The sequence below is a fragment of the Phasianus colchicus genome, chromosome 4 (genome assembly GCF_987193195.1).
Source record: "Phasianus colchicus chromosome 4, bPhaCol1.hap1.1, whole genome shotgun sequence".
Lineage (NCBI taxonomy): Eukaryota > Metazoa > Chordata > Aves > Galliformes > Phasianidae > Phasianus > Phasianus colchicus.
The window spans coordinates 15305841-15332860 of NC_143439.1; the positions used below are offsets into that span (position 1 = coordinate 15305841).

Sequence of the window (27020 nt, forward strand, 5' to 3'; positions counted from 1 at the left end):
AAACACCTATTTATGATGTTAGCTCACACCACCAGTTGGTACGACTGTAGAGACTGAACCTTCCCACCAGTGTTCCAGTCCATTTTGTTGCTGTGTGACACATGGCAACAGAGGGGCTACGTGACGAATCAGTGTCCGACGTGGAAGCACATATCAAGCAAAGTGGTGTCACTGAAAATTCCTCCACGAGGGGAACAGTGGCACCAACTGACACTATTGATGCTTGCCCAAGGGTCACCAGGGCGAGGAAAAGACAGCCAGTCCTTAGGAAAGCTTTATTAACAGCACAGAACACATTTCCACGTGGAAAAATAGCACGGAATGAATAAAATAGCCCACACCCCACAACATGAGCATAGCCCTGGTGCTGCCCCAGCTCAGGGCGCCAGGCGGTCCAGGCCCTCCTGCCTGCGGTCCGCCAGGTGCGCCTCGATCACCTCGGCAAAGAGGTTCCTCTTCAGCAGGCTGTAGGCAAGCGGCAGCAGCTGGGCCACGGTCTTGTGGAAGTACTGCACGAGAGAACAGCAGCCCTAAGCACAGCCCTGCACCAGGCCCACCTCCCCCCAAGGGCTCGGGTGCCTCTATCTGGGGCTGCAGCTGGAACAGCAGCGTTCTGTCAGCGGCTGATAGCATGCAGTGAGAAACAGAGCCAACGGTGATGTTCCTGCAGCCATGATCTTTTTCAGTCGAGGGGGGGCGATGGTGTATAGAGAACAAGGATGTTACGCTGAGTCTTTAGGTGTGATTAAGTGCTGGTGAGTCAACACAGAACAGCCTCAGCAAGCCGATTACCATGAAGCCAGAAATAAATATCTGGAAACCTACAGGCTACAGGTGAGATGGCTTTATGCCATTGTATGGGAAGCGTATGCAAGCAAAGGACCCCAGAGTCAATTTTTGCCTCCCTGGGATGACTGCAGACAGACATCAGCCTGTTTCTTGATCAAGTTCAGCACAAGTGCTTAAGCCCATAAAAGCAGGTGAGGAGAAGGAGCTTCGTATCTATCCTGCATATCTAGACTAAGAATTCTGCATTTTTTCAGTATGACTCACTGTCACATGCACATCAAATTACAAAAGTGCCATTTAAAATTCTTTTGACCTGGAGGATCATGGCTTCATAGAAGCTGTTTCTAATTTAACATGGAATAGTGTCATAAATATGACTTCTTAGCAGTTTTCACACACTAAGAATATCCACGCAGACTTCCATGATTCCTAGCAATGAGTATATGATAAGAATTAGGAATAAAGATCTATGATACGTTACAACCCCTCAACTACACATAAAACAATGTGTGACTGCAAGATGCATGGCTTCTGTAGTACTTACGTGTGAGCCATAGCAGAAAAGATCCATCCCCAGTTCATATCCCATTCCATAGTCACATTCATCATTAGCAAACTGAACGTAGGTGAGCATTTCTTGAATGGGTGCAAACGCCTTCAGTCTCTCATCATCAGTAGGAGCATCAACGATGGCCTTACATATTTTCTTAAGATTAGCTGCAAAAATAAAAGCAGAAATATGTTTAAATAAATAATACTGCATCAAAGCAGCTTCTGCCAAAAGTATCCCCATGGGTCTCAAGTGAAGATTAACTGGACACAACCTGAGCTACTGGTGAACAAGTTTCCGCCTTTGCAGCTCCTTCTCACCTTGTACCCATCGTATCTCAGTTCCCCCTTCAGAGATGGGTATTCATGTATCAGAACTTGCATCAAGGAACTGATTCAGGTTAGAACAGCACCAAAAGAGGCAGAATGAGAAATAAAACCAAAAAATCCCTGAATGTGGATCAGTTCTTTGAGAATCCTTCCTGTACGACTGTGCCAATACAGCAGTGTAGCCTAAACTATTACTTTAGGAGTTGTTACTTCAGTAGTAGTATATAGTATGTTTTACTGATTCTTATCAAGATTTACTAAAAAAAAAAACAAAAAAAAAAACATTACATTACAATGGTTAAAGCTTCTGCCCTTTACTCCCAGCTACTCATCTTCTTCAGATAGGAAATCTGACCGCAGTTGGTTTTTTGCAGATTAGATTTGACTGGAGGCTGCCTAATGAAAGTGGAAGAGCACAGTAAACAAGATACTTACCGTTTGTTTCGGGAAGTTCTCTGTATCCAACATCATTTTTGTCTACAGGAACAACCAGGCCTGCTCCATGAAATGTTTTAGCCACCACCTAAAATAAGAGCCAGGAAATTGAATGTAGTACTGTAAGGCAATACTATGACATAAAAGCATTCACTTCATGAAAGCAACATTAGCACCTGAATTACGATGGTGAAGCCTTCAGGTGGTCAAGCCAAATGCAGCACCTAGCCTCAAGGACATCGCCTTAAACTATGCAGCAGTTACTGTTCAGCACTGAAGTTTAACTAAAAAAACAGTGAAAACTCCAATGATGTTCTGAAATTTAAGAATCCTTGGATTCACTCATCTGCCAAAATTATTTCTGTTCTGTATTCAGAAAATAGATTAAAGTCCCACTACTAATATATATCATCCTTCATGTTACTGTTCATAGTGAATCTTCAATAATAAGGCAGTTATGGCAGCTCTGCCTGTGGCATAAGGGTTGGAGCTTCATGATCCTTGGGGTCCCTTCCAACCCAAGCCTTTTATGGTTCTATGTCTAGGTTCCCCATGTGTTTTAGTTTCTAAACTGTTTCCCCTGTTGTTTGTTTGTGTTTGTTTTCCCTTTAATGCCTTACTTGCTAAGCTACAGTTTAGAAGAATAAAGCATTTAAATTCAATCCTACATTTGGAACACAGTTCTATTCATCTTCCCTCTCCTGAAATTTTATAGAGATGATTTGCTCTGAAATTCGTAAGTGATGCTTCTTTACTGAATAGAAGGAAGCCAAAGAAAGGAAAAAAAAAGAAAAAAAAAATCAGGCAAGTAAGTGGAGGAAAGAAAAAAAAAAAAGCAGTTTAACAGAACTCAGTTGTCTCCAGTGGATCAGGAAAGTCATACTTTTTTATCTCTCTGTTTCATCTTCGTGGTTTTTTGTTCCAGAGAATAACCCAATTCTTTTGCTGTCCTTGTTAGCTTTTCATCTATGTCTTTCAAAACAGCAGTTTTCTTTTTATCAGTCACTTCCTTAAGTTTTTTTGACAAAAATAATCTGTAAACAGAAAAAACATGTCTTAAAAGAGCTTAGCAGAAAACAAACGAATAGCCTTCTAATCACTGCACCTTCAAATCTTACAATGCAGATTAGCAGTCATGGTTTTATTTATGCACAGACTTAGGAACTCAGGCCTCTTAACAGCTAAAACAACAGCCAAAGACTTTGGCACAGTGCATACTCTGCTATGTCCTATCTGTATCTGTTGTATTACAACATAGTTCATGCAATCTGCAGGTACTGAAGATTCTCATGAACTTAACTGTACATGCTGCTATCTGAAGAATTTAGTTTACTCCTTCAGTGCCTTATACACTTTTTCTCATCCAAGTCATGCACATCAACACGTATTTATGAGCTTCGTTGTGGTGCTTCTTAAACAACTGTCATCATTTAACTCTGCACTAATAAGAGTTCTTCACAGGAGTTTTTCTTACTATGCTGTCACTTACTGACACGAATCTGTCCTTAGAGAGCTTTCCATTTTTAACTGGCAGGTCATTAGACAAGAGTACTCACGCTTCCACTGTTTAAGTTCATGATGCAGGATATGGTAAAGGATATGAATCAAGGAATTCTATCTCCATGCCCCAGCTCAGAAACAGGGCTTCCTGTAGTTACTCTTTTTAGAATATAAAGTGCATTTTTAAGCGTGCAAGAAAAAAGAAAGCTACACCTTACTCATTTAGTATGATCAGATTTTCTTTACCACTGTTTGAGATGCTTTATTCTTTACCTACAAAGTTTTCTGACACATGATGTAGGCAGTTTTTTCTTAAGAGACTTTCCCCCTTGTAGACATTCCAATATATTTTAAGATTCAGACAACTAACTCTTATGCATTCTACTTATAAAAGAAAAACATTTTCAAGAATCAGGAAGATTTTCAGAGCAGCTTAGAGCCTGCTATCAGAGCAGGAGTAAGGGAGGGTTTCTTGAGGAAGAAAGAGGCACAGTAAGATAGCTACATTATTAATAGCTTGCTTTCTATATAACTTTTTATAAATAAAAGTAAATATGAACCTTACTTGACTGCAGCAAATACATTATCACCAACTTGTGAAATCAGACAGCTCTTCCTTGCTTCATTTGCACCAACCCACACTGGAAGCTCATCTGGCACATCCCTGTTTATGAAAAAGTACATTCAAATACTCAAGCTGTGCCCATTTCTCCTATTCCAAACCGAGATTAATTCCCCTCCTTGCCATGCTGCCATCTTCAGAAAGCTAACAAAAGCAGTTAGGTAGCTGTAGAACCTTACAGCATGGCTTTGAAAGGAACTCCTATCAGTACATACAGAGAATGCAGGTTCCCCTTATTTCATTATGCCTGACTTTTTAAATAAAATTAAAGACCAATGAGTGAAGATGCTCTGGAGGATTTGGGGGGAGAAGTTTAATAAATATTTCAATCTTCTCTTCAACATCTTTGATCTTCTTTTAATAAAATACCAACTCACACGGTAATATCCTACTACAGGAGGATAGTGCAGTTCTCAAATCCTGTCTCATGGAAAACAAAGATGAGAAAACAAAGTTACACACAATTATATTAGCATACACTGAATCAAATACCTGAAATATCCCATGTGATACTGTGTTTTGCTATCACCGACAAGTATAGTCTGGAATTCAGGGGGGTCATAGAAGAATCTCCAGTGAAGACTGAAGTTCACATCTGTTGATTTTGCTTTTTTGTGTTTCCCAGCAAGAATGTCATAAGGTCCAACCAGTGTAAGCCCAACACTTGACACAAGTGCATCTGAAAAGCAGAGGGTGAACTGTTTTGTGAACTGAGACATTCCTGTGTCACTCAGGTGTCAAAAGCCTCCACAAATCCAAACAGTCATATGTGCTATTCAGCAGATGAGAAAAGCTGAGATATTCCACCTGGATAATTTCCATTCAAGAGCTAGATTATTACTCTCTTCACCTTAAAACAAAGTGTCATTTCTAGAGCACCTAGAGACACCATATCCTCTTATAATAAAATCAATTTGGGCAGGTTGAAGTCTGAGTTGATGTGAGGAAACTTCAATTCCCCGTTAAATACTTTAGATGTGATTGCAAGAAAGGCAAAATTAGGCAAACATTTAGTCCCTTTGCACGATGCCATTTTATTTCAGAAAGCTTGAAGCAGACCGATGTCCTTGTGAACAGCCCAGCATTCTTATTTATACTTACAGAATTATCTCGCATCTGAACTGAAAACAGAGCAGCACGAGGATGCCTCCCACAGCCCCATGTGCCTCCCTTCCAGCTGTTAGAAAGGGAAAAGGCAAAAACCACTGAGAATCGCACAGCCTACCAGCTGGTTTCTCGGGATCTAGTTCCTCACAAAACTTCCAGAACTGGTAGAAGTCCTCAGGCAGCCTCAGCTGATAGCACGTCTCTGCTTCTTGCTGGAGGGCATCGCGTGCCTCTGCCTGGCCTGACCGCCTCTTCTTGTATTCCTTGTTTTTGTCGCACTGCAGACACAGAAAGAAAAGCGCACCCGGCTGCTTCCTGAGTGTTGCACTGAACAACTGTGCAAAGCACACGCATAGATCGGAGTGCCTCTTTTGCACAGAGGCCCTTACCAGTGCCTCACCTCACACCTGCACTCACAGAGACAAGACCACCAAGTGCCGCTGTCATCTCAGTGGAGCAGCGCCCTTATGGGCTGATCACAGAATGGTTTGGAAGGGACCTCAAGGATGATGAATCTCCAACCCCCTGCTGCATGCAGGGCCACCAACCACATTTCATAGCAGCCCACGCTGCCCAGGGCCCCATCCAACCTGGCCTTGAACACCTCCAGGGATGGACGGGGCATCACAGCCTCTCTGGGCAGCCGTTCCAGCACCTCACCACTCTCATAGCAAAGAACTTCTCCCTGACATTCAACCTCAATCTTCTCTCCCTCAACCTCAAACCATCTCCCCTTGTCCTGCAGTTATCTACCCTTTCAAAGAGTTGATTCCCCTCCCGTTCGCAGGCTCCCTTTAGGTACTGAAGGCTGCAGCGAGGTCTCCTCACAGCCTTCTTTTCTCCCAGCTGAACAAGCCCAGCTCCCTCAGCCAGCCTTCCTGGAGGCGAATACAGCCCTGCCACACGTCACAAGCCGGAGCCGCTGTGCCATTAACCGAGGGCCGGCTGCAGCACGGCCGCCGGTCGGGCCTAGGGTCTCTCTCCCGCCCTCTCGCCGGGGCCGCCCGGCCAAGCCCCGCGCCAAGCGCCAAGCGCCTCACCCGCCTCACCCTCCGCCGCCCAGCCGCTCGCCCGGCTCCCACCTGCTCTCCCTCCGGCTCCGCCGCGCGCTGCCGCCGCTTCCCGCCACCTGTCATGCTCCCGCCGTTCGCATCGCGCCGCGCCGCGCCGCGCCCCGCCCCTTCCGAGGTCGCTCGCTGCGCCTCCGCGCATGCGCACTCCCCGCCCTCTCCCCCTCCCGCCCCGAGACCGGCCGCGCCCCGCTCCTCGCGCTCCGCCTTGGGCGGGAGCTGAAGGGCGCGGGAGGAGGCGGGGGAAGGCGGGCAGCAGCAGCACCTGGAGGAACGGCTGCCCCAGCAGCTGAGTGGAGGAGAGCCGGGTCTTAATTCTCAGGAGAACAAAGCTTCGTGTCCGCTCACGTGGCTATCCGTTGTATAGCTTCGCTTAACCGCGTTCTCACCTCAAGCACCGAAATGATGCAGAGGTGCCTGTATTTCCCATTTCGGTGTTAAATCTAACGGCTGCTGACTTCTGCCATCCGTTACCGTTTCAGGATCACAGAATTCCTGCTTCTTCCCTCACTGCAAGGTGAAGTTAAATCAGGAATTCGCTGTTATTAGATATTAAAAAAGCAGAGGATTTTGAAGAGCCGAGGAAAAGCTTCTTAACACGTGACTGGCCAGGCTGAGGCTCTTCTGAGCCATGCAGGACGGCTACTTCAGGACGCAGCCTCAAGGCATCAATTCCTTAATTTACCTCACCTCCAAACCTGCAGCTTTGCAGATGCTTTTCAAGCCTCCTCGTCCGTTTTTACTAAAACGAAGTACAAAAAAAAAAAAAAACAACCATCCTCAGTTCTACAAGTGAAACACTTCTAAGTTGGACACGAGAGCTCAAATATGCCTCAGGACAGCCTGTAGTCTGACGTGTGTGTTCCTGCCGTGTTTGTCTGCTGCTGCAACACGAGAGAAGGAAGTCGTGGTGAAAGCTTCAGCATTTTGAGTGGAAGAGAAGGCAGAACCTTTTCACAACTTCAGTTAGATGTTTTGCCTCTTGGAATATTTTGCATTCTGGCACTGAGGGAGACATAAGACAGGCGTGAAGTGAGCTTGTGATGGGCACGTTTGTGCTATGCCAAGGCAAAACTATATCAGAAAAAAAATGCTAATCGCCTGGATTAGTACTTGGGCATTTTATGGTGTTAATAGTGAGAGGCCTCACAAGCCTGAGTGGGAAGGCTGTTTCCTCCGTAGTACAGATGCAGCTCTTGTGAACGTTGTAGATTTATTTTCCATTCTTTTTTCCACAGAAGCTGTACAAAGCCTGAGAGCATCTCTCTTCCAGAGTAATCTGCAGTGATACCCCAGGAAAGAAAGGCACAGCATCCAGGAGAAAAGGTAAGAAATCATCTCATGCTTCCCAGGCAGGTGCTGCAGCCACTACATTATTGAGTAAGAGTAACAGCGTTTGGTCGTATTTAAAATGAGAACTCATTTTGTCTGTGGATGTATACATTTATGGACGTATACATGTGTAGTGTAACTCATGCATTTTATATAAATGTTACAAACAATTGTACCTCAGGAAAAATGGGCTCAGTTGCATGATCCTACCCCATCAGGCTTAAGCCGTGAGGCAGTTAGCTTGGTTCAGCTGAGAACATGTTGGTGGTATGTTCAGAAATCTAACTTTGAATGACTGGATTGATCGAACGAGCATTTCTGAGGTCAGAGGTATCTACTCTCAGGCAGTAGCTAAGAAGATGTTTTCACAACCACCATTCTGAACTTAAGGCTTAATAAACTCTTGCAGTTACACCTCTGTAAAGTCTTCATCCCCATCAGTTCTTCTCTGAATTTTAGAGATAGAGAGCTTGTGGGATCCCACGGTTACACCATGTAGGCCCTCTCCCCAAAGAAAACAACAGCAGAAGAAAACATTTAAAATAGTAAATGATCATTCAGAGCACCGTTGTATTTTTTTTCTCTCTCTAAACAAGCAATAATTCAATCTGTGCATATCTACCTCCAAATAATTTGCTCTGACTTCTAAAATCATGGACTTGGAAAACATATATGACTTGATATTGCTGGTTATATTGGCATTCCTTCTGTTAACAACTTGTGAAGCTGTAACATGAAAGACTTTTCACAAAGCATAAGCAACTAAAGCAGAATATACAATAAAGTATATTAGAACCGTCTTCTTCCAACTGATGAACAGACTCTTATGTCTTTGGTGTCAGATAATCTGTGCTCAGGTGTTCCAGAGTCCTGAGAGCTGCAAGGCATGATAAATCTGCTCTGCATTACCCATTTAGTTGTGTGACACATATAATTCATCTATTTTTCCCTACCCTTGTGTATACATTCAAGTCATATTTTTAGATAGGTAGGTGTGCACAGTTTTCTCATTGGTCTCCACAATGTACTGATGACTAGACCATGCAATATAAATATACAAATTCTGTTGCAGAGGAACATGCTACTGTGCTTCACTTGCCACAAGAGGGAGCCATTAAAATTCTTATTATAAAAAAAAAAGAAAAAAAGAGACAAAGAAGTATCTTAATCCATTCCTGGCCAGGCCATGTGTCCTTGTACACCAGCTTTGGGAGAAAAGCTGCTTCTAAGCTTTGGATAATTTAATCTTACTCTACGCAGTCTCAGCATATATACCAAGTATGTTGGATTTTTGTTTGTCTGTTTTGTGTGGCTGTATGGACATACTGTGAAATTATGCTATTTTTAATTAGTTTTTAACATTACAGTTTAAGTGAAGGTCTGGCTCTTAATGAGTTACTTCACAGAATTACCAAGTTAAGCCTTAAATCATGGGTGCACAACCTTTTAGTTTACCTGATAAAAATATAATATAGTCAGTGTGTGTAAGTAACAAACCTTTTATGTTTTTTTTTCTCATTATTTAAAAAAAAAAAAAAAGAGGGCAACAAAACTGTATAACTAGAGGGTTGGAGATGTATGCCTTGAATAATCCTTAGATCACACAGAGCCACTGGTCCTAGCATTAGTAGCTTCTGTAGGACAGCTCCATGTTTTCAAGCTCAGAGGAGAACGTGTCCTCCCTCCCATAAAAAAAACAAGGATGAGCAAGAACTGTGGTGTACACAAGTCAATGTCAAGGATGAGGGATCTGCCTCCAGGAAGGTTGTGAGTGAGCAGTGCTGCATCAGACTGCAAGGACCTCTGCAAAGCCTCTGCTGAGTCACCACCTCACTGCTGACTGGGCTGGTAGGTTGTGCTGGGTTGCTGCCAGCTCTCCTTGCAGTTCTGTGAGGTAGGCTGTATGCATCAGGATGAATGAGAGCAGAAAATAAGGTGGGAGGAGGAGAAAAAAAATCTTGTCACCGGAATAAAACTCATAAAGATGTTGCAGGCCATCTATTTCCTGAGAAATCCTGGAGGCTTCGTGTGCTTTGTATTGGGAATGTCTAGAATGGATCCCATGGATGAGGATGTAAGTAGATGGTTGTGAAGGGCTTGAAATCACATATACCTTTTAGTGTAGTGATTAATATAATTTTGGCATCAATTCAGAGAGCCGTAAAATAACAATTCTCAACAGGAATGTAAACCTCACAGCTTGGTACAGTTGTAATCCAGCATTTTGAACCACAGTTTATTTGGATCTGGTATCTAGCAGTAGACTACGGTTTTTAAGTTGGCAGTATTATTTTACTGCAACCCAAAACCTGCCTTTCTTTCTGCTCTGAATTGAGTACAGGAAAACCATTCTGATTGCATAAGTGTGCAATCTGACCCCTACCATCTATCCTACTAATTTCCTCTGTAGTCCTGTGATTGTACAGAACTATAATTCACGTAATATCATTTGCAGTTAAGCAAATGCAGATAAGATTTATAGCTAACAAATTGATTATTATAAGTTACCTGGTTTACTAGGAAGCACAGCAGTGTATATTCAACACAGTCATCAGGCTCAGTCCAGCTAAATGTATTATCCCAGGAAGTTAAATCTTCATTGATGAGATCAGGACTGGGACCTATTGCACACTTTTCCACTTGGAGCATCTCATCCGTGGCAAAGAAGATGCTTCTAGTAAATATTCTTGGGACTACCACACTGTGGCTGAGGAGGTCAGCAATTCCATTGTTGACAGGGCTCGTAAAATGGCTGACAAGTACAGGCTCCAAGAGTTTCCCAACCATGCACAACTCTGGGGAGGTAAAGGCTTGAGGTTCACTTCATGCCTCATGGAGCAGCTCTCTTTGGAATATGGCAAGAAATCCAAGCTGGAATTCTCTGTGTAGCCAACCTTGCCCTACAACTTCATCCTCAGCACCCACACCTCTCTGGAACACTGACTGCTCCTTCATGGTGGACAACAAGGCCATCTTTAACATCTGCAACTACAAGCTGGATATCAAGGATCCCACCTACACAAACCTCAACAGGCTGATTGGGCAGATTGCCTCATCTATCACTGCCTCCCTGAGACTGATGGTGCCTTCAGTGTTGATCTGACTGAGTTTCAGACCAGTTGGTGCCTTTCCCACAGATACACTTCCCACTCACAACCTATGCAGCCATCATTTCGTCAGCGAAAGCTTACCATGCTCAATCCTCAGATTTAGTGAATGGTTAAGGGTGAGCAATCCAACTATATTTGGTCACTTCTGGAAGAAAAACCTTTTCTTGCATTTTCTTTGCATCCTGGCAAGCAGTAGAGATTAAAAGGAACAAAAGCTAGTTTTAGCATAGGCTAAAACAGCACTAAAATCTAATTTTGGTGTTCATATTTAAAGCACTACTCTAACCTGCTTGGAGGTTTCCTTTCCATATGGCTTCCAACACAAGAACACAATAGACTTAAACATCCCTGGAAAGTAGTGCAGAACCTGGCGTTCTCCTGTGCCATTCCCAGCTAACAGATATGCACAGCACAGTTCATTCCCAAACACGTTGGCTTTCTAGCTATAAGCTTAATCAATTCAAGTGCAGCACAGTGCTGACACAGCTCTGCTGTTTCCAGTTCAGGAACCAGGCAAGTTTGATGCTTGCCTGTGATTACCATATTGCATCCTTGCACAACACTGACAACGCATCCAACTCTGTTTTAAGTGAGCCCACTTCCTGTTCATGTCTTGATACTGTGAGCTACCATAAACAAGTGCCAAGGTAGAAAAAAAAAAGAAGCCCATCCCCATGGTTGTAGCATGTAAGTACTGTCTAAGGCAAGCTTACACCCAGTAGCAGGAAACAACCCTATTTTCACCAGGATGACAGTGGGAGGAGGTGGTGCCTGGCCTTTCCCTTTGATGCAGAACTATTGAAGCCTTGGGTTCACCACCCCTTTCACACCAGGTTAGTGCAGTGACCTAGTGCAGACATCACTAGAAACTGCAGTCATTCACACCACAGGAAGAGAATGACATGCTTCCTCAACCTTGAGGAGCCAACATTAGTTCTTGTGTAACTTCATTTCTCTAGGGCCTGCAATTTTTGTTCTGATATGTAAGTACATATGAGCAATTTAGACAGCGTTAGTATCAACAGTGAGGTTTAAAAATAGGTTAATGGCCCAGAAGCTGATGAATGCTTCATCCACAATAGGATTTTGACTTCAGTAGCTTTGCTCTTTGCTGTTCAAAAAAGTTAACATTTGTCTGTACTACTTGTACATGTATTACTTTTCACAGTTCACAAACACAGCTTTTAGGGATGAGAGATACTCATAAATACACTGAAACTGCCTTTCATTACCTACATGTTGTAGCATATCAGCTTTATAAGCCACAACTTAATGATCAGCACAATAAGAATTTTAAGCAGTTTTCACATGGTATGGCAAAAAATAGTCAAAGGCTCTGTCTTGGAAATGTTAGTAGCTATTATAGTTACTAACTGTGTTATATCTGTACTTCATTGTATGTGAATGTAATGTTATGACCAGAACTCACTTTAATTGGCTCAGAAAAAATGTTGGCAACTGTAGTTTTAGAACACCGTAGCAAGTTCTGTTATGTAGAGACTCCTGTGACTTTCACCTGAACAGGTAAGATTAAGCCATTGGAGGAAATAGGCTACAGATTTTTGTCAAACATTGTGGTTCTTTATAATTGTGAAATAACATTTTGGAAACCTCGTGGGAAAGCATCTGCTATGTAGATCTTGTTAAAGAAGAGCTCAAAGTTTGGTTGTTTTGTTTGTTTGTTTCCCTCCCCCACCCCACAGACCTCAAAGAGAAGGACTGGTGCAATGAGGTTGGTTTCCTAAAAAAAAAAAAAAAAGTTACTTTTTTACAATTCTCAGTTTAGCCCTCTTCATACTATGTGGACTTTTTAATATGACAAAAGTATTTTCTGGTGTGGGTCAGAGTCTGATAGAAGCACCCATTGGGCTGATAACCAAGAATCCAAGAATATTTACTAGGAAAGTGAAAGGGCTGAGAAGCCTGCAGTGTATTATTTCCTATGTAAGTTAAAAAAAAAAAAAAGAAGAAAAGGTAAACATAAAGATCCAGATTTGCATTTCAGATGGGAGAGCTGGACATGCAGCAAAGGATCTTCTTTAAACTCCTGTGAAAAGTGGGCTCCAAACTCAGCCAGTTATGTAATAGCTGATAGCATTCACTAGAGGAATAAGAAAATTGGGTAAACCTTGATCTATGTGTTCTTGCAACCCATTGTTCAATTTTGCAGTTGTCTTGTTTTACATTCGCCATCAATATATTAGCTTTGCAATGTGGCAAAGCCTTTTTCTTCTTTCTGACCCCAAATGTATGTCTTCATAACAGTGCAGCTGACAATGTGTGTAAAATACTTTCTGAATTGACATCATTCATTAAAAAAAAATAATAATCATCCAGAATGAGACAGCTAAGCCAACAAGTATAATTTGAAGTAGACAGGAGGTTGGTTATGAATGTGTGTACGTATGCTTGAATACAGTTATAATGCTCATCAACTAACTGTTGGTTGTGTATGTACAGTTATCAAACATTTAGCCTACAGTTGACTGCACAGTGATCATATTAGCAACTACATGCATAGTATTATACTCAAGTATTTTTTTGTGGTGTGAGACAAAACTGAAAATGTCCACTAGACAGAGCTTTTGTCCTGAGAGACATTCAGAATTGTAACCATTATAGGAATTGCTATTTTTTTTTCCTTTAAAGTAAATCATGGTGATTCAATCACGTGACTGATAAGGGTAATATGAGATTAGTTAAATTTCTATAAACCAAAAAAGACACTAACCTCTTGAAGTTTCATTTTTTTTAGAGCAGTGAAATACTGTATGATCCAGCAGCATCTCTGATAAATAATAGTTAAGTAATTATCAGTAATTCTTAAATCAGTCTTTTATCACAATACTAATTAGTGTCATTATTTTATTTGAAGAAGATGTTGTTCTGGAGGGAAGTTTAGCTCCAAGTTCTTCCCCATTCCTCATTGTCTACATTTTTGCAGTAATTATCATCCTGTTCCTTCCTGTTAGTGTATCTGTGCATTATGCTGCATTGAACTGGGTGCACATAACACAAGTGCAAACTGCAGTGCTTAAGCATGGTCCTGCGTCAAAGGGATGTGTCATCAGTCTTGTTTCATTTGAGTATTTCACAGTGCAAATGCAAAGGGCTGAAATAATCATGTGCTTGTATTCGAAAATGTTAAAAGATCAGTTCAGCTGTATTTGTTAAATATTGGAAAGCTTAGAGTCTTTTGGGTAGTACCAATCTGGTTATGTAGAAATCCAGAATTTAAGTTGTCCTTGATGTATTTTTGGGGGCAGTTTGTTAAATCTGACATGTTTTTATGCAGTTACCACTTGAGAAAGAGGATGAGGACTGAAAAGAAGTGGCTAGATTGTTTGCTACCTCATTATTAGGACTCTAAACTCCCCCGTGGCTGTGAATTGCCCTTTAAAGCTACGTGGTTTATATATAAGGTAACCATTCAGAACTGTCTGCTTATTTACACTGACACTTTAGCACAGGTGTGATCAGCACCGTGTTGGAGTCAGCTGTGTCACAGACTGTAGACATCATTTGTAGAATTGTTGAAAATAAAATTGCAATTCAAACTGGCTTCTTCTTAGTTACAAAACTGTCATGAAAGCAATCTGTTCACACAGTACTGCTATACATCAGGGCTGGATGCAGTAAGGATGTGAATAAGGGTGCCATTGAACACCACAACGTATCTTCTGTCATATGACACAGAGAACACATCAATCTGTGCAGTGTAAATGGGCTCAAGCAGGAGCTGCAGCTCTTTTACGTGCCCCCTGGTAAATCTGTTCTTAATGTAGTGTTTTAGAAGTAAAATACTGAAAATATAGGTGTATGGAAGCTGTCAAGACTTCACAGACTGAATAAGGAAGCTAAAGTTTATTCTGCAATTTTGATCAAATACTTGCATGCGTGAGGCACGTTAGTGGATCTAGTCAAGAGGTTCATACTCTGCGAGACCCCCTTAAATAAAATTCCTTTAAGCAGATATGAACTTGGTGAAAACATGATGTGCAAACAGAAAATCCTGGAGTGGAAGATCAGTTTTGCACAGGTGCTCAATAAGAGTGAGGAAAGGGTCTGTTTTAATCCCCCCCCTTTTTTTTTTGTCTGCAAAAGGAATCTGATCCATGAAAAAACCTGCATGAAAGCTGGATGTAAAGTAGTGCTACCACCACAAACTCAGCCAAGACTTCTTTCTTTTGAGGAGCAGGGCCCACGTGTGAAAGTTTTTGTCTCTCTAAAGAGCATAGGTTGTCCGAGTGCCCAGTGTATCTGTAAAATCCCTGTGTAGTTACAGAATCAAATGGAAATTTAACACTTAACCTTCACTGATGGGTTGGACTCCTGCTGCTTGGCCCCTAGCTCAAGATCAATTTAGAGTCAGTTTTGTGCAATGCTTCAAATACATACTTCATGGAGGACAAAAAAAGAATGTGTGAGGTGATAGCTTATTACTCTCATCCCAACCTTAAAAATAGTGTTTCAGTCCAGATTTAGGCCAGAATATTAGAGCGTTGGGTGTCTGAATGGAAGGTTGTATCAGGTTTAAAACCTACTTAAAGACCACTCTGTTAACTGAATGAGGTAAAAGCAAGTATGTTATGTAATAAATTGCAGCTATGGCCCAGAAGTCAGATAAATGCCCTCCAAGACAGGTTTGGTTAGTGATGGATTTGGAATGATTTTGCAATGATACCATGACTGAAAATTGCCATGGAATTCCATACTTCTGTTTATATTGCAAATTCTGCACTGCTTTGTATGTCTAAAGGAGACTCTTTCCCTTTGGAATCTACTTCAATGTATTCACTTTTATAGTTTTAATCTTCAAAAAATTGTTTGTTTAAAAAATTATTAGGGATGCCTGTCCTGTTTGCTTTTGAGGAAAGCACTGTGTATTGAGATGACCTGTACTTTTCTGTGTTAGTTCTCATCTTGGCTGGTGCTGCTTCCCATCTTCATCAGCAAACTTTAGTTTCTGTCCACATCATGAATTAAAACATTAAGGCAAGACACATTCTAAAATCCTTCAAGATCCTTCAAGAACTCATTTAAGTGTTCCCCCTCATCTGACTAATTCCCATGTCAGTGCAAATCAGTGTGTTCCCTTTTGCCTCTTCCTTACCTACCTCACATTTCTTGTATTCATTTCCTTCATGCCTAACTAATACTCCGTGCAGAGCAAGTCAGTGTCTGAAAGTAATGGAAGCAGCTAGCAGGTGCTATCCTCTCAGAGTGAGATCAGAGTGAATTAATTATGGGCAGAGATTGATGAAGGCAGATTTCCCTATTAGAATTGTTGGTATGTTACTTGAGCTTCAGGTTTTGAGCAGTCCCAGTCACATTTATGTGCACCTACCTGGATCCCTGTCAGCTTGTCATAGCATCTACCACTTGTCTTTTCCACACTGTTCTTTAGGAAAATCATTCTGCTTCGTGGCTCTGAATTACTGAAAATATGTTATTTTGCTTCTTGGAATCTGTCCTCTTTGTAAACATTTACATGGAACCACCCAGAGCCTTAAAAGTACTTTATTTTATTAAAGAAAGAAATGTAAGAAATGACACCTGTGCTGTGCTGCCTTTCCTCTCTGATATACAAGCTTGGTCTGTCCTTGCAAGAAGGTTCATTATTTTTCCTCCACATAATGCAGGACAGTCTATGAGAGAAGCTCTCAGAAGTGTTTGTCTTGATCTCACGATAGTATTAATAATTAGATAATAATATTACCTTGTGTTTTTGTCCTCTTTTACCAGGATATTTGTTCTGTTATAAGGTAGTAAGTATTCTGACGTCACGGTAGGCAGGAATCCACTGTTGTTTCTGTTCTTAACACATGTATCAGTCTTTTGGCTGACTTTGAGCAGTTGTTCCAGTTGATGTTGGAATCATGGGTGGAGTCAGTCTCTGAAACATTCGAAATGTGGGGCAGAGTCAGACCTAGTTGGATTCTGCTCATTAAAAGTGATTCCACGTCATGGTTACGTGCATGAGTCTGTTGTTAAGGACAGTACTTGACTCATGGCCCCTTGTAATTTGTAAAATGTCAGTTAGGAATATATCACACAGTGAGCTTGCCTTGTGCATCTTTGGTGCAGTATTTATTAGTCACCTCTTTCTGGAATCAGTTGAAGGATTCCCATTAGGCTCCAGTTCTGAGGATCAGAACTGGATCGTTAGGATCAGTTCTGAGATTCCCTTTAGTGTGCCTGAATACTGGGTAAAATAAAGGCATGTTTATTGACTGGTTAGCCATCTTTTTTATAACTTGAATGTAGCCACTGCTGCTGACAAAGATGGAAGTTTCAGCATAGTCTGGTAGCAAGACTACGCACCCAGAGCCTCTGGAGAGCTTATAGGTATTCACATGGACTATTAGTTGCATTAAGAACACCTCATCTACTACTTCTTAATGATAAGGAAGTCATTGGCAGATACCCACTGCAATGTTGCCCAAGATAGTCTGCACTGGAAACTAATACTAATCAAATCCCAGCCTGAAAACTCTCAGCTGGTTTATATCCATCCTTAGGCAGAGCTCCACGCATTCCCACAGCTCAATCACTTGCAGAGCAACTCGTCTTCATCCCCTTCCCAGTCTTTCCTTCCTAAGGATACTCTTTTTCCTTCCAAATTTTGTTTTAACTTGCATCAGTTTAATTTCTTTCCCATTACCTGTAATTTTACCTGCCTTGAATTCTTTTGCCCGTTTACACATCCCCCCCTATTTTTTCCCATATCCCCTTTGTCCCCATCCTCAAAGAGCCTCTCTTTCTACCTTCCTCTGCCCTCGCTTCCTTTTTCACCATTTTGACTGTTGGTGTCTTCTGATCAGTAGGTATCTGCAGCCACAGAAGATCCATACCTCAACAGACATGCTGTGATGCCATTCCCTTAGTACCTCAGATGTGTTTTTTTCTTCTCTTGTCTCCCATGGCTCTCATATTCTCACTGTTGCTCCTTTACTCTGTCATATTTATTGTTTCTTCTTTTGTCTCTGGGACAGACTCCACAACTACCTTTTGCATTCTGGTTTTCAGATACCCAGCATTCAGTTAATGCAGCCACAAGTTCACTGTAGGAGCTGCTTTCTGGACTCACTACTGAATAGTGCTTAATGGCTACTGCAAAATAGTTCCCAGCTAGTAAGATTGAGCAGTAGGAAAGAAGCCCAGAGAGCATATGCTCAGACTATCCTTCTCCTTGGACTGGCAAAGAACGAGTAAGAATTACTTGAAGAGAAATTAATGGTTAGCGACAATGCCCACATTCAGTTATGGTGAGTTAAATGGACTTCCCAGCCTGAAAAACTTTGCTCTGTGTTCCAGTGCCTGTCTGTTGTAGAATCAGCACCTCTTCTAAGCAGATCACATGAAATTTCTAGGCAGTAGCCTAAGTCTAACTGTGAAGCATTGCTGAGATGAATGGACTCAGAAGCTGTGGGGTTTTTTTCCACTTGCTTTTAGTGAATTATGAGCTAGTAGAGCACTTGTTTCTAAATTTGCTTTATGATTGCAGCCGTAAAAAAAATTAGTGTTAAGCTCCCATCTGCTGGTATTCAGTTCAAATTACCACCTATTAGGCCTAACATTTGATCTCTGACTGGAAGTTCATTCACTCTCATTATAGATTATCAAGTTCTTAGCCATCAAGAAATTAAGCTGAAATGAACAGAAAAAGCTTACCTTTTAGTCACGTTGTCATGAAGCAAAACCTCTTCTCCTATAGTCTCAGGGAAGAGTTATTACTTAAGCTGCTAAGTAAAATTATGAGGACAGTTCTGTACTCTTAGGAATACAGCAACAACAAATAGGATGCAGTATACCAGGCAGGTTCATCTGTACTGTGCTAATATAAGGAGGACCTAAAGAAAAGGTATGTTCTGGGCTTGGTTTTTATAGAGTTCTATTTCTTCTCACACTCATGTATTTATGCATCCAGCCTGACCACCACATTTACAGCCAAAGAAGCCACATGGGCAGTGTGATAAAAATGTACCTTTTTAAAGCCATCCAGATCACTTCACGTGATGGCAGTAACACATGCCACTCTGTGTGGGCTCACTCTTTAATAGCTGTGATATCCCAGCAGGCTTTTTGCTGGACATCACAGCAATGCAGGAAGTCACTGGCTCAATATCAAAGCAAGGGGGAAAAAAAAAAAAAAAAACCAACATGGAAAACTAGCTTAAAATGATTTACGAGACAAACATGCACGTGTTCAGTCAGTGTACACATTTAACTCATTCTTAGAAGTTTGCTTCTACTTTTAAAATAGACTATTTTTGTTCTTTATGTTACTCTTGTAGTCTGATACTTTCTGTTTTTCAGTCAAGAACACATTTCTGTTGCAGAAGTTGTAAGCTCCCTTAAAATAGCATTTGCTGACAATATACCATTACTATATCACGTGTAAGTAGTCTGCAATCCATTGTTCCCAAGTGATGTTCATCACTAAGCATTGAATTATTGAATTGATTCTTCATTGAGGCTGATGAGAATAAAGACTAACTTTGGTCAACTAAGGGGAAAAACAAAAAGATGAGAGAGTGGAGAATAAAACCCCATGTTTCTGAAGGGAAGTGACATTTTGCTGAAGAGATTGTCAGTCTGTGCAGTCGTAGTGTATGACTGATTTCCAGAAGACAAACATTTAAAATGAAGTGCTTCAGATTTGCAAACAACCATGAGTCATGGGTAGAAATACAGAAAAGTAGTAAAACTAGCAATGGCAGAAAGTGGATATTAAAAATAATACAAATGAAATCTGAGATCTGATGATTGAATGCTCCTGAATTAATTTCATTTTATCTGAGTTTTCTATAAAGATGTTATTCTGAATTTGAGCAGCCATTTTTTCAACTTTATCCACTCCAAAAAGGATGAATAGCTTATCATCCAAAATGAGAATATATTCAGATAAGGGAATCTACAATATATGTGAAAAATCAATCATATCTTTAAGTTTTTGAATGAGTTCTTGTGTGTTTTCAAGTGTAATGGAGTCTTATTTTAAATGACTTTATAGCTAATTCTGCAAAAGTATTTAAAGTAGTCTCCTGTAGTTCATCTGTTCTTTGCTCTTTCTCCCAGAGTTTGTAGTTTGATCTTCAAAGCACTCTGAATAAGATCTACTCATACAGATAACTGATTTCTTAGCCTGTCACTGGTACATCAGGTGAATGATATGGATCAAACTTACCATGTGGAACTGTGGAGTCATATCCCAATGCATTTCTTTCTCCCCTGGAATGGCTGAGTAGCTGGCAGTCATGCCTCTGGGGATGAAAGCAGGTTGCAGATGGGAGGTGTGATGGCAGCTGTTTTTGCAAAGATTGCCCTCCCTGAGATTTCCCATAAAACAAATTTCTGCGTGAGTGCAACTTACTGTCCTGCACTCAGGCTTCCTTTTCTTTTCACTACTGAAAGGCATGCTGAATAAAATAATGACTAGTAACATTTATTTATTTAGTATCTGATATATGGAGAAAATATTTAACAAAGTCTGAATACATTTTTTAGAAAGGGCAAAATAGACCCCGCTGTGAAGCCTTCCATTTCAATCAGAAAGTATCTTGGTCATGGCTGCTTTGCCAGTTATGTGTTACTGAATACCCTGATACTGTTTGCATTCTGTAGGAAATCCTAAATTCCTAATTTTAGAGAGTTTGTTGATCTCCAAGAGAAATGTACTTTCTGTCTCAGACGGCTGCAAGAAAACTTAACTTTCAAGATATAGAAGGAAGGTGAAGACACTGACCATGAGCAGGGAAGCTTATGGTGTCTGATAAATCTGCTTGGCCTTCTGTTGTGATGCTGTGTGCTGCACAGAGCAAATACAGAGACCAGCCTGAGTCAGGGGGATTCATCCTGTGTGAGCCAAGAACATGCACTTTGCCCTCTGTGTCTCCATTTTTGTTTGATGATTAGTGACCACAATTCAGCTCCCTGGGGAAAAATGAGGGCAGCCTTCAAAATGTTATCCACATACGTTACATTATGTAACCTAGCAATTATATTTAATGCAGCATTTCATATTCCCATTAGTAATTCAGTCATTTTATACATAAAATGCATCTATATTTTCAGATTCATTATTTAGGCTTGAGGATCTATTGTTCTCAGGTTTGGTTTTTCTTCTCTGTCCTTTTTCCTGAGTCTCTCTCTGTTTTTACTCATTCTGTCTCAATTCAGTGGTTTTCTGGTGCTGGGCACCTGGGTTTTTTATATCGTATGGATACATTTGAATAATTCAGTGGATGTGAGAATCTTGCTTGAGCTTGACAAGATCAAATCCAAACTGGTAGCTCATAGCAGTGTCCCAGTTTGTGTTTACAAAGGTGTGTTTCCTTGACTTTGCATTTATAAAGGGAAGCTCAAAAAAGATGTCAGGTAATCTTCTCACTGCAGATTTCATATGAGAAAGACTCTTGAATTAACACAAACTAGATAGAAATTAATCCTCTGAAAAAAAATAGAAGCATTAATGTAGTTTAAAAATGCAAATAAATATCCTGGTAGGAGAGGGAAATGAAGTAACCAAGGTACAGCAAGAAGCATTTACAGAAACATCACTAAAATAAGCGTTCAGACAGTATCACATTTATGTAACAGGAAGGAGAGAAAAAAAGAAACCTTTAACCAGGGAGGCTGCTTGGGCCCAGCTGAGGTCTTGAAGCTCTGAAATGATACAGTTGACTTGGCTGATAAGAAAAATGCAGGAAAGATGAATAGAAATGAAAGGGAAGAAAATGATAGAATCACATAATCATTTATGTTGGAAAAGACCTTGAAGATCATCGAGTCCAACCATCCAGCTAACACTGCACATCCACTGCTGTCATCCAAGTTGCCTGGAAATGTCAAATTGCAGATTGGTTTAGAGGAGAATATGGGATAATGGGGAGATGGGGGACATAGGGGGAAATAATGGGTGAAATTGTGGAATTATATGAGATCGTCAGCAGAACAAGTGACAGGAAAAAAAGAAACAGAGTTTTGAGTGTTTTGTTTGTGTTGATGGAGTTTTATTTCTCCTTCTGGTTTGCTGAGTTGTAAAATAGAATGAAGGATGTAAATAATTCACTGTAGTCCCAGCTAACTGCAATTTTTCAGTGTCTGTGGACTTCAATATGTGGACTCCTCATCAGCTATTCCCTGATGGACTTTAGAGCCATTTAGGACTTCTCTCCAAAGCAAAGAAGAATAATGTATTTTGTATTATTGGATTCAGAAATAGAATAACATGGAGATGGGGGAAAAAAAAAAAAAAGAACTAAAAAAAAAATCCCCAAAATATTTTATATTCAGAAGTCAGATTATGTGATGAATATTACTGGTATTTATTTGGACCAGAAATATAAGGCAAACAGTTTTGATTGTGCCTGTCCATGGGCAGCAGTACAGCCTCACTTCAGACACATCCTCCATTGGGTCATGAGCCATTTCTACTCTCTGCTTTCAGTCCCACATTTGGAAGAGCTAAGATTCTCGATTTGTTCTATAAACTATTTAGATTGTGTTAATGCTGCAGTTGTAACAGCAGAATAAGAGAGGCTAGTTATTTACTAGCACTGCTGCCATTCTTCTGAATTCAGCCTTCAGGCAGATTTTCAATAAATGATGAGAATATGAGAGGTAACAGCCTGGAGTCCTGAAGAACTGCCTGTTTTGCAGAAAAGGAAAGGAGAAGATAAAAAAAGCAGTGAAGATAACTTGCTTAGAATAAATTTTATTTTGACAACCAAAGCACTTTTATCGAAGTACTGTGCTGAGATGAAGAACTTCAAGTGTGTATTTGCATCTTAGTTCCAACTACCATGAATCTGATGAAAGCAGTCTCAGCTGGTTGGTATGTATGAATAGGTTTTAATGCTCAGTGCTCTGATTTAATATGGGATTTTTAATTTCATATAGAGTTTTTATTCAGTAAGAATCAGAGTCAGCCAGAGAGCTGTGTCTTACGAGTGGCATTTCCACAGTTGTGCCATGTTTCTGGGTTTTATAACATTCAGTTACTAGAATTTTCCTGTTGACTTCAGAGAAAATTGGACTGGGCTCTTAATGCTTGGTACATGGAACATTTTATTCATGTTGTTGTCATCCTAAATATCAGGGCTTTTTTTTTGTGCTAGCTTCCTCACATTCAGGTTCTGTTCCATTTGTTTCATAACACAGCTTATGTGTTACTGACTCACCATCACAAAAGTCAAGCATATTGTTCCTACTTCGATATGCATCTGCTGATGTTTGATTAGCAGGAGGGTGAAAATATTACCACCCTTTATGTGTCACTTTTTCCTTTGGAAGAGTCAGGAAAAGATTAATAAAATTCGAGCTACTGTAGTAAATAGAGGTACTGTGATGCATAATGCAACAAATGCCTTTCAGCTCATGTTTACATAGGAAATGGAACTTTATTCTGAACTTATTTAAATTTGTAAGAGTTTTATTACTTTAGGTAAGTGGATTTACATAAATGCAGGACCAGCAATAGAGACAGCAATGTTAGACTAGTGACTGCATACAGCCCAGGGTGCTCAGTAAAGGACAATCTAATTGATCTAATTGATTATGGGGTTTTTTGTACAGTAGGGTTTTTTTTTTTTTGTGATTCTTCAACAAACTAGGAAGTTGTTTCCATCTCCCAGTGACTTTTTCCAGTGGGTAGTTAAAAGACTGTATTTTAATTTGTTGCCAGTTATTGATACCATTATTATTTCTCAGTTGTACTAGAACAGTGCCATCAGCTTGTCCTACTTAAGCTGTTTTGTTGAAGTCATATAAGGATTATTTGAAACAGTTCTTGGACGTTTGCAAGTCATTCTCATCTGTAAAGGTGACTTATAGCAGCCCTTGGTCCATGAAGCTCATGCATGCCCTCAGGAAAAGAAACTGGAGTTTTAGAAGTGCTTTAAGAGGAGTAGTAGTAATGAGGCAGATTTCCTTTTTGTCTTGATAGTTTCTATGTTTTCCTAAGATTTTGATTAATCTTTGAAAGCAAAAAGAAATATCACCACAAAATGTCAGTCTGTATTAGGAAGTGGAATTTCACAGTGCTAGTGATCCAAGAGGCTGGGTTGTATTTGCAAATGTCGTTGTCTATTTCATAGATGAAGTGAGCACAACCTGCAACATTTTAACTGGCCGTTTTATTGAGAAGCTGCAGAATCTGGACACATGAAAGCAACACTTTAGTTATCTGTACTGAGCTTTTGATAAATTTCCATATCTTCAAGATAACTCTCTTTCTCTTCCAAAATAGAAAACTGTAAGAAACCATTTCCATTAACAGCTTGCTTAATGATGCACCAAATTTAACAACAACAGAGACGAGTTACCATGTGGATAATAAAAGCTATATAACTGCACCCTAGGGAAGAAGACTGAGAGAGCTGATTATTTTTTTTTCCCCTGCTTCTTTCTCACTGGAATACTAGAATAACTAACAGATAATTTAAGTTAAAGGTGTATAGCTAGGAGTTCTTCAGAAGGTTTCACTGTGTCTCATAACATTTACAACGAAGTCCTGAGCTTTTATTCATTGCTGCAGTTGACTGGAGTTTTGCTTAAGTATAGAAAGAATATGGGACTTGAGCTGATACAACCTAAAGTTATATTAGTTCCTTTTAATTCACTTTTGTTTATCAGTTTTCCTGGATGTGTTGAGTCATCTGATCAAATTTTGTTGTTGCAAAAAGTGGTAAATTTGGAATTACTTGCCCAAATGTAGTGGAAGGTTTTAGCTTTCCCACACAGTAGCTGCACTTTACAAATATGTAGCACAGCAAAGGCTTCATGAATATGTTGTAGGAAAATAATTCAGGTCTTGCCAGTTCATATCCTAACTCAATTAGGTCTCATTTTCTGTTATTTGAAGCAGCAGTTTTAACAGTGCTCTTGAGATGAGCACTTCCTAATTCCAAGGCCTGCACAGGCATTCTAGCTCCATGCTGGACTGTGACTTTATTTTGCACTGTTTCTCCTCTCTACTTCACTTTGCTGTGGAACTGAAATGAGCTGTATGGATTTGGCAGGCACACCTAGGGTCACTGCTATGGCTCCAGGCTATAAAATTTGCTTTGTTTAGATACAACCTGAGAGCGTTAGTCTTTAATTAAAGAAAGCTCCTTGTCCTAGTGACTGTGAAGAAAACCTTGACAAAGTCAATGTGAATGCCTTGGCATCAGAAGACAACTATAAGTATCCAAAATGTTATTTCTTTTTCTTTTTTTTTTTTAAGAGACTGGGAATATTTTCCTTACTACAGTCCTGTTTGAAAATAGATTTTTACTTCGTTGTTGATGTCTTTGTGTTTGCCATGTTAAACCTTGCAGAGATGAGGCTTGTCAAACTGATGAATCCCTTGTGTAATTTCTACAGACTTCCCTGGAGCTTTTCCAGTGCTATTTCAGGAGAATCTCAAATGGTGCATAAAAGCTTTCCCTGGTTGGAGCTCTCTTGTTCTGTGTACATGGAAAAGATGACTGTAACGTGGTCTTTAAGCCTTTGGCTGTTTTAAGAGTCATGTTTTCCTCCAAGCTTCATAGTGTGTATTACTGGCATAAATGTAATAGTGATTAAGACTGGTGTGTCTCATCACAATCAGTTTGGAACAACAGGTCTAGGATCCACCCATAGTCTTTTTATGAGGTTAAGATGCTTAGCTCACAAGTGGCAACACCCACAATCTGTGAATTAGCACTTCTAGCACTTGAATGCTAACAAATCCTTGACTGATCTAAATAATTTTATGATTAAAAGGGTAACATATACCTAATGCACCTCTCTTTTCACGAAGGGAATTAAGCACAGTTGTCCTTTTCCTCCTTTCCCCAGTGGGAATCTATTACATAACAAAACAATTCCCAACTTCACATACTTTGCTCTCTAAGACTCCTCACCTCCACTCCTTGATGCTGAACTGATACATCCATCAGAGAGAAACCATTTTCCCTTTCTTTTTTTTTTTTTTTAAACCAGTTCCAAAACCCACTGGTGAGCAACTCAACTGCTTAGACATAAGAAGATAGGAACTTCTGGTCAATATGTGTGACAGTGAGAAGGCTGCTCAGGAGTGACAATTTTTGCATGTCAGCAAAGAAAGAGTAAGAGGGAAGAAAGGAGAAAGACTGATCAAATCTGCACGATAAGAAGAAATGAATGGATGTGTCCTTTCTGCTTTCTCATCACTGGGTTGTGGGCTCATCAAGAACGAGAGAGCTTGTACCAGGAGAAAGAATGAGAGTCTGTAAAAGTTAAAGTACTTTAAAATTATTTTTGTTTCAGTAAGCGCTTTAGAACATTCTATATCTACACATATTTACAAGCTGCAGTAAGGGAGTCTAACCTTTCCAATGTGGCAGCACTCTTTAGGCTTGTTTCTCTAGAGAAAAATGGAGTAAACATTTCAGGCTGAGGTGTTTTTATTTTTCTTCTCAACTACCAACTTGATATCTGATTTGGTACACATAATTTCACAGGTATAGCTAAAAGCTTCTGCTTATATCATTTCAGATGTGAAGAAATGAGGACAAATCAAGAATCTCCCTAATTTTGAGAGACATAATAAGATTCACATGCCTCATTAAAGCCGAGGTTTTGGCTTTGTTATCATTCATGTGCAATCATCTCAAATAATTCTTTTGCTTGCTAATCCCCAGTCCAGTTAAATATTATTTGAATGCAGACCTGCTTCCTGATACGAAGATTCCTGGAGATATGTCCTTTACTTAAATTTGTATTTTTACTTCAGTTTTATTTACTCTGTGTCTTATTTTAACTGAAGTTAAAATTTGACCTTGGAAGGTGCACAGAAAGATTTTATTTTTCAATCCAAAATTCATCTTTCAGTGACTAGTTCCAGTTTCTGGCTATTCAAACAAATGCAGTTTCTGGAAGAGCAGAACTGAAAATTAAGAGCAACTTTTCATAGAACCATAGAGTCCTTAGAGTTGGAAGGGACCCCTGAAGGCCATTTATTCCAACTCTCCTGCAGGGACAGCACAGCTACATCAGGCTGCCAGGGCTTTATCCAGCCTCACCTTGAAAGTCTCCAGGGATGGGGCATCAACCACATCGCTGTGCAACCTGTTCCACCTTCACTGTAAGATTTTTCCCTTATATCCAACCTAAATCTACCTTCCCTGAGCTTGAAGCCATTTCCCCCTTATTCTGTCCCCACAGACC

At 40.3% G+C, this 27020-nt stretch overlaps 1 protein-coding gene and 1 pseudogene across 1 annotated transcript; one reads left to right on the top strand and one right to left on the bottom strand.

Annotated features, from left to right (window-relative positions):
• Positions 1-261: 261 nt before the first annotated feature.
• Positions 262-6551, bottom strand: HPF1 (histone PARylation factor 1). Its single transcript, XM_031588783.2, has 8 exons — positions 6415-6551; positions 5451-5610; positions 4718-4904; positions 4169-4267; positions 2987-3137; positions 2104-2191; positions 1334-1506; positions 262-509 (listed from the first exon to the last, which is right to left on the bottom strand). The coding sequence occupies exons 1-8, from the start codon at positions 6466-6468 to the stop codon at positions 378-380; spliced, it is 1044 nt and encodes a 347-aa protein (XP_031444643.2). The 5' UTR covers positions 6469-6551; the 3' UTR covers positions 262-377.
• Positions 6552-10332: 3781 nt separating this feature from the next.
• On the top strand, positions 10333-15478 carry LOC116226150 (tubulin alpha-1A chain pseudogene; annotated as a pseudogene).
• Positions 15479-27020: the final 11542 nt, after the last annotated feature.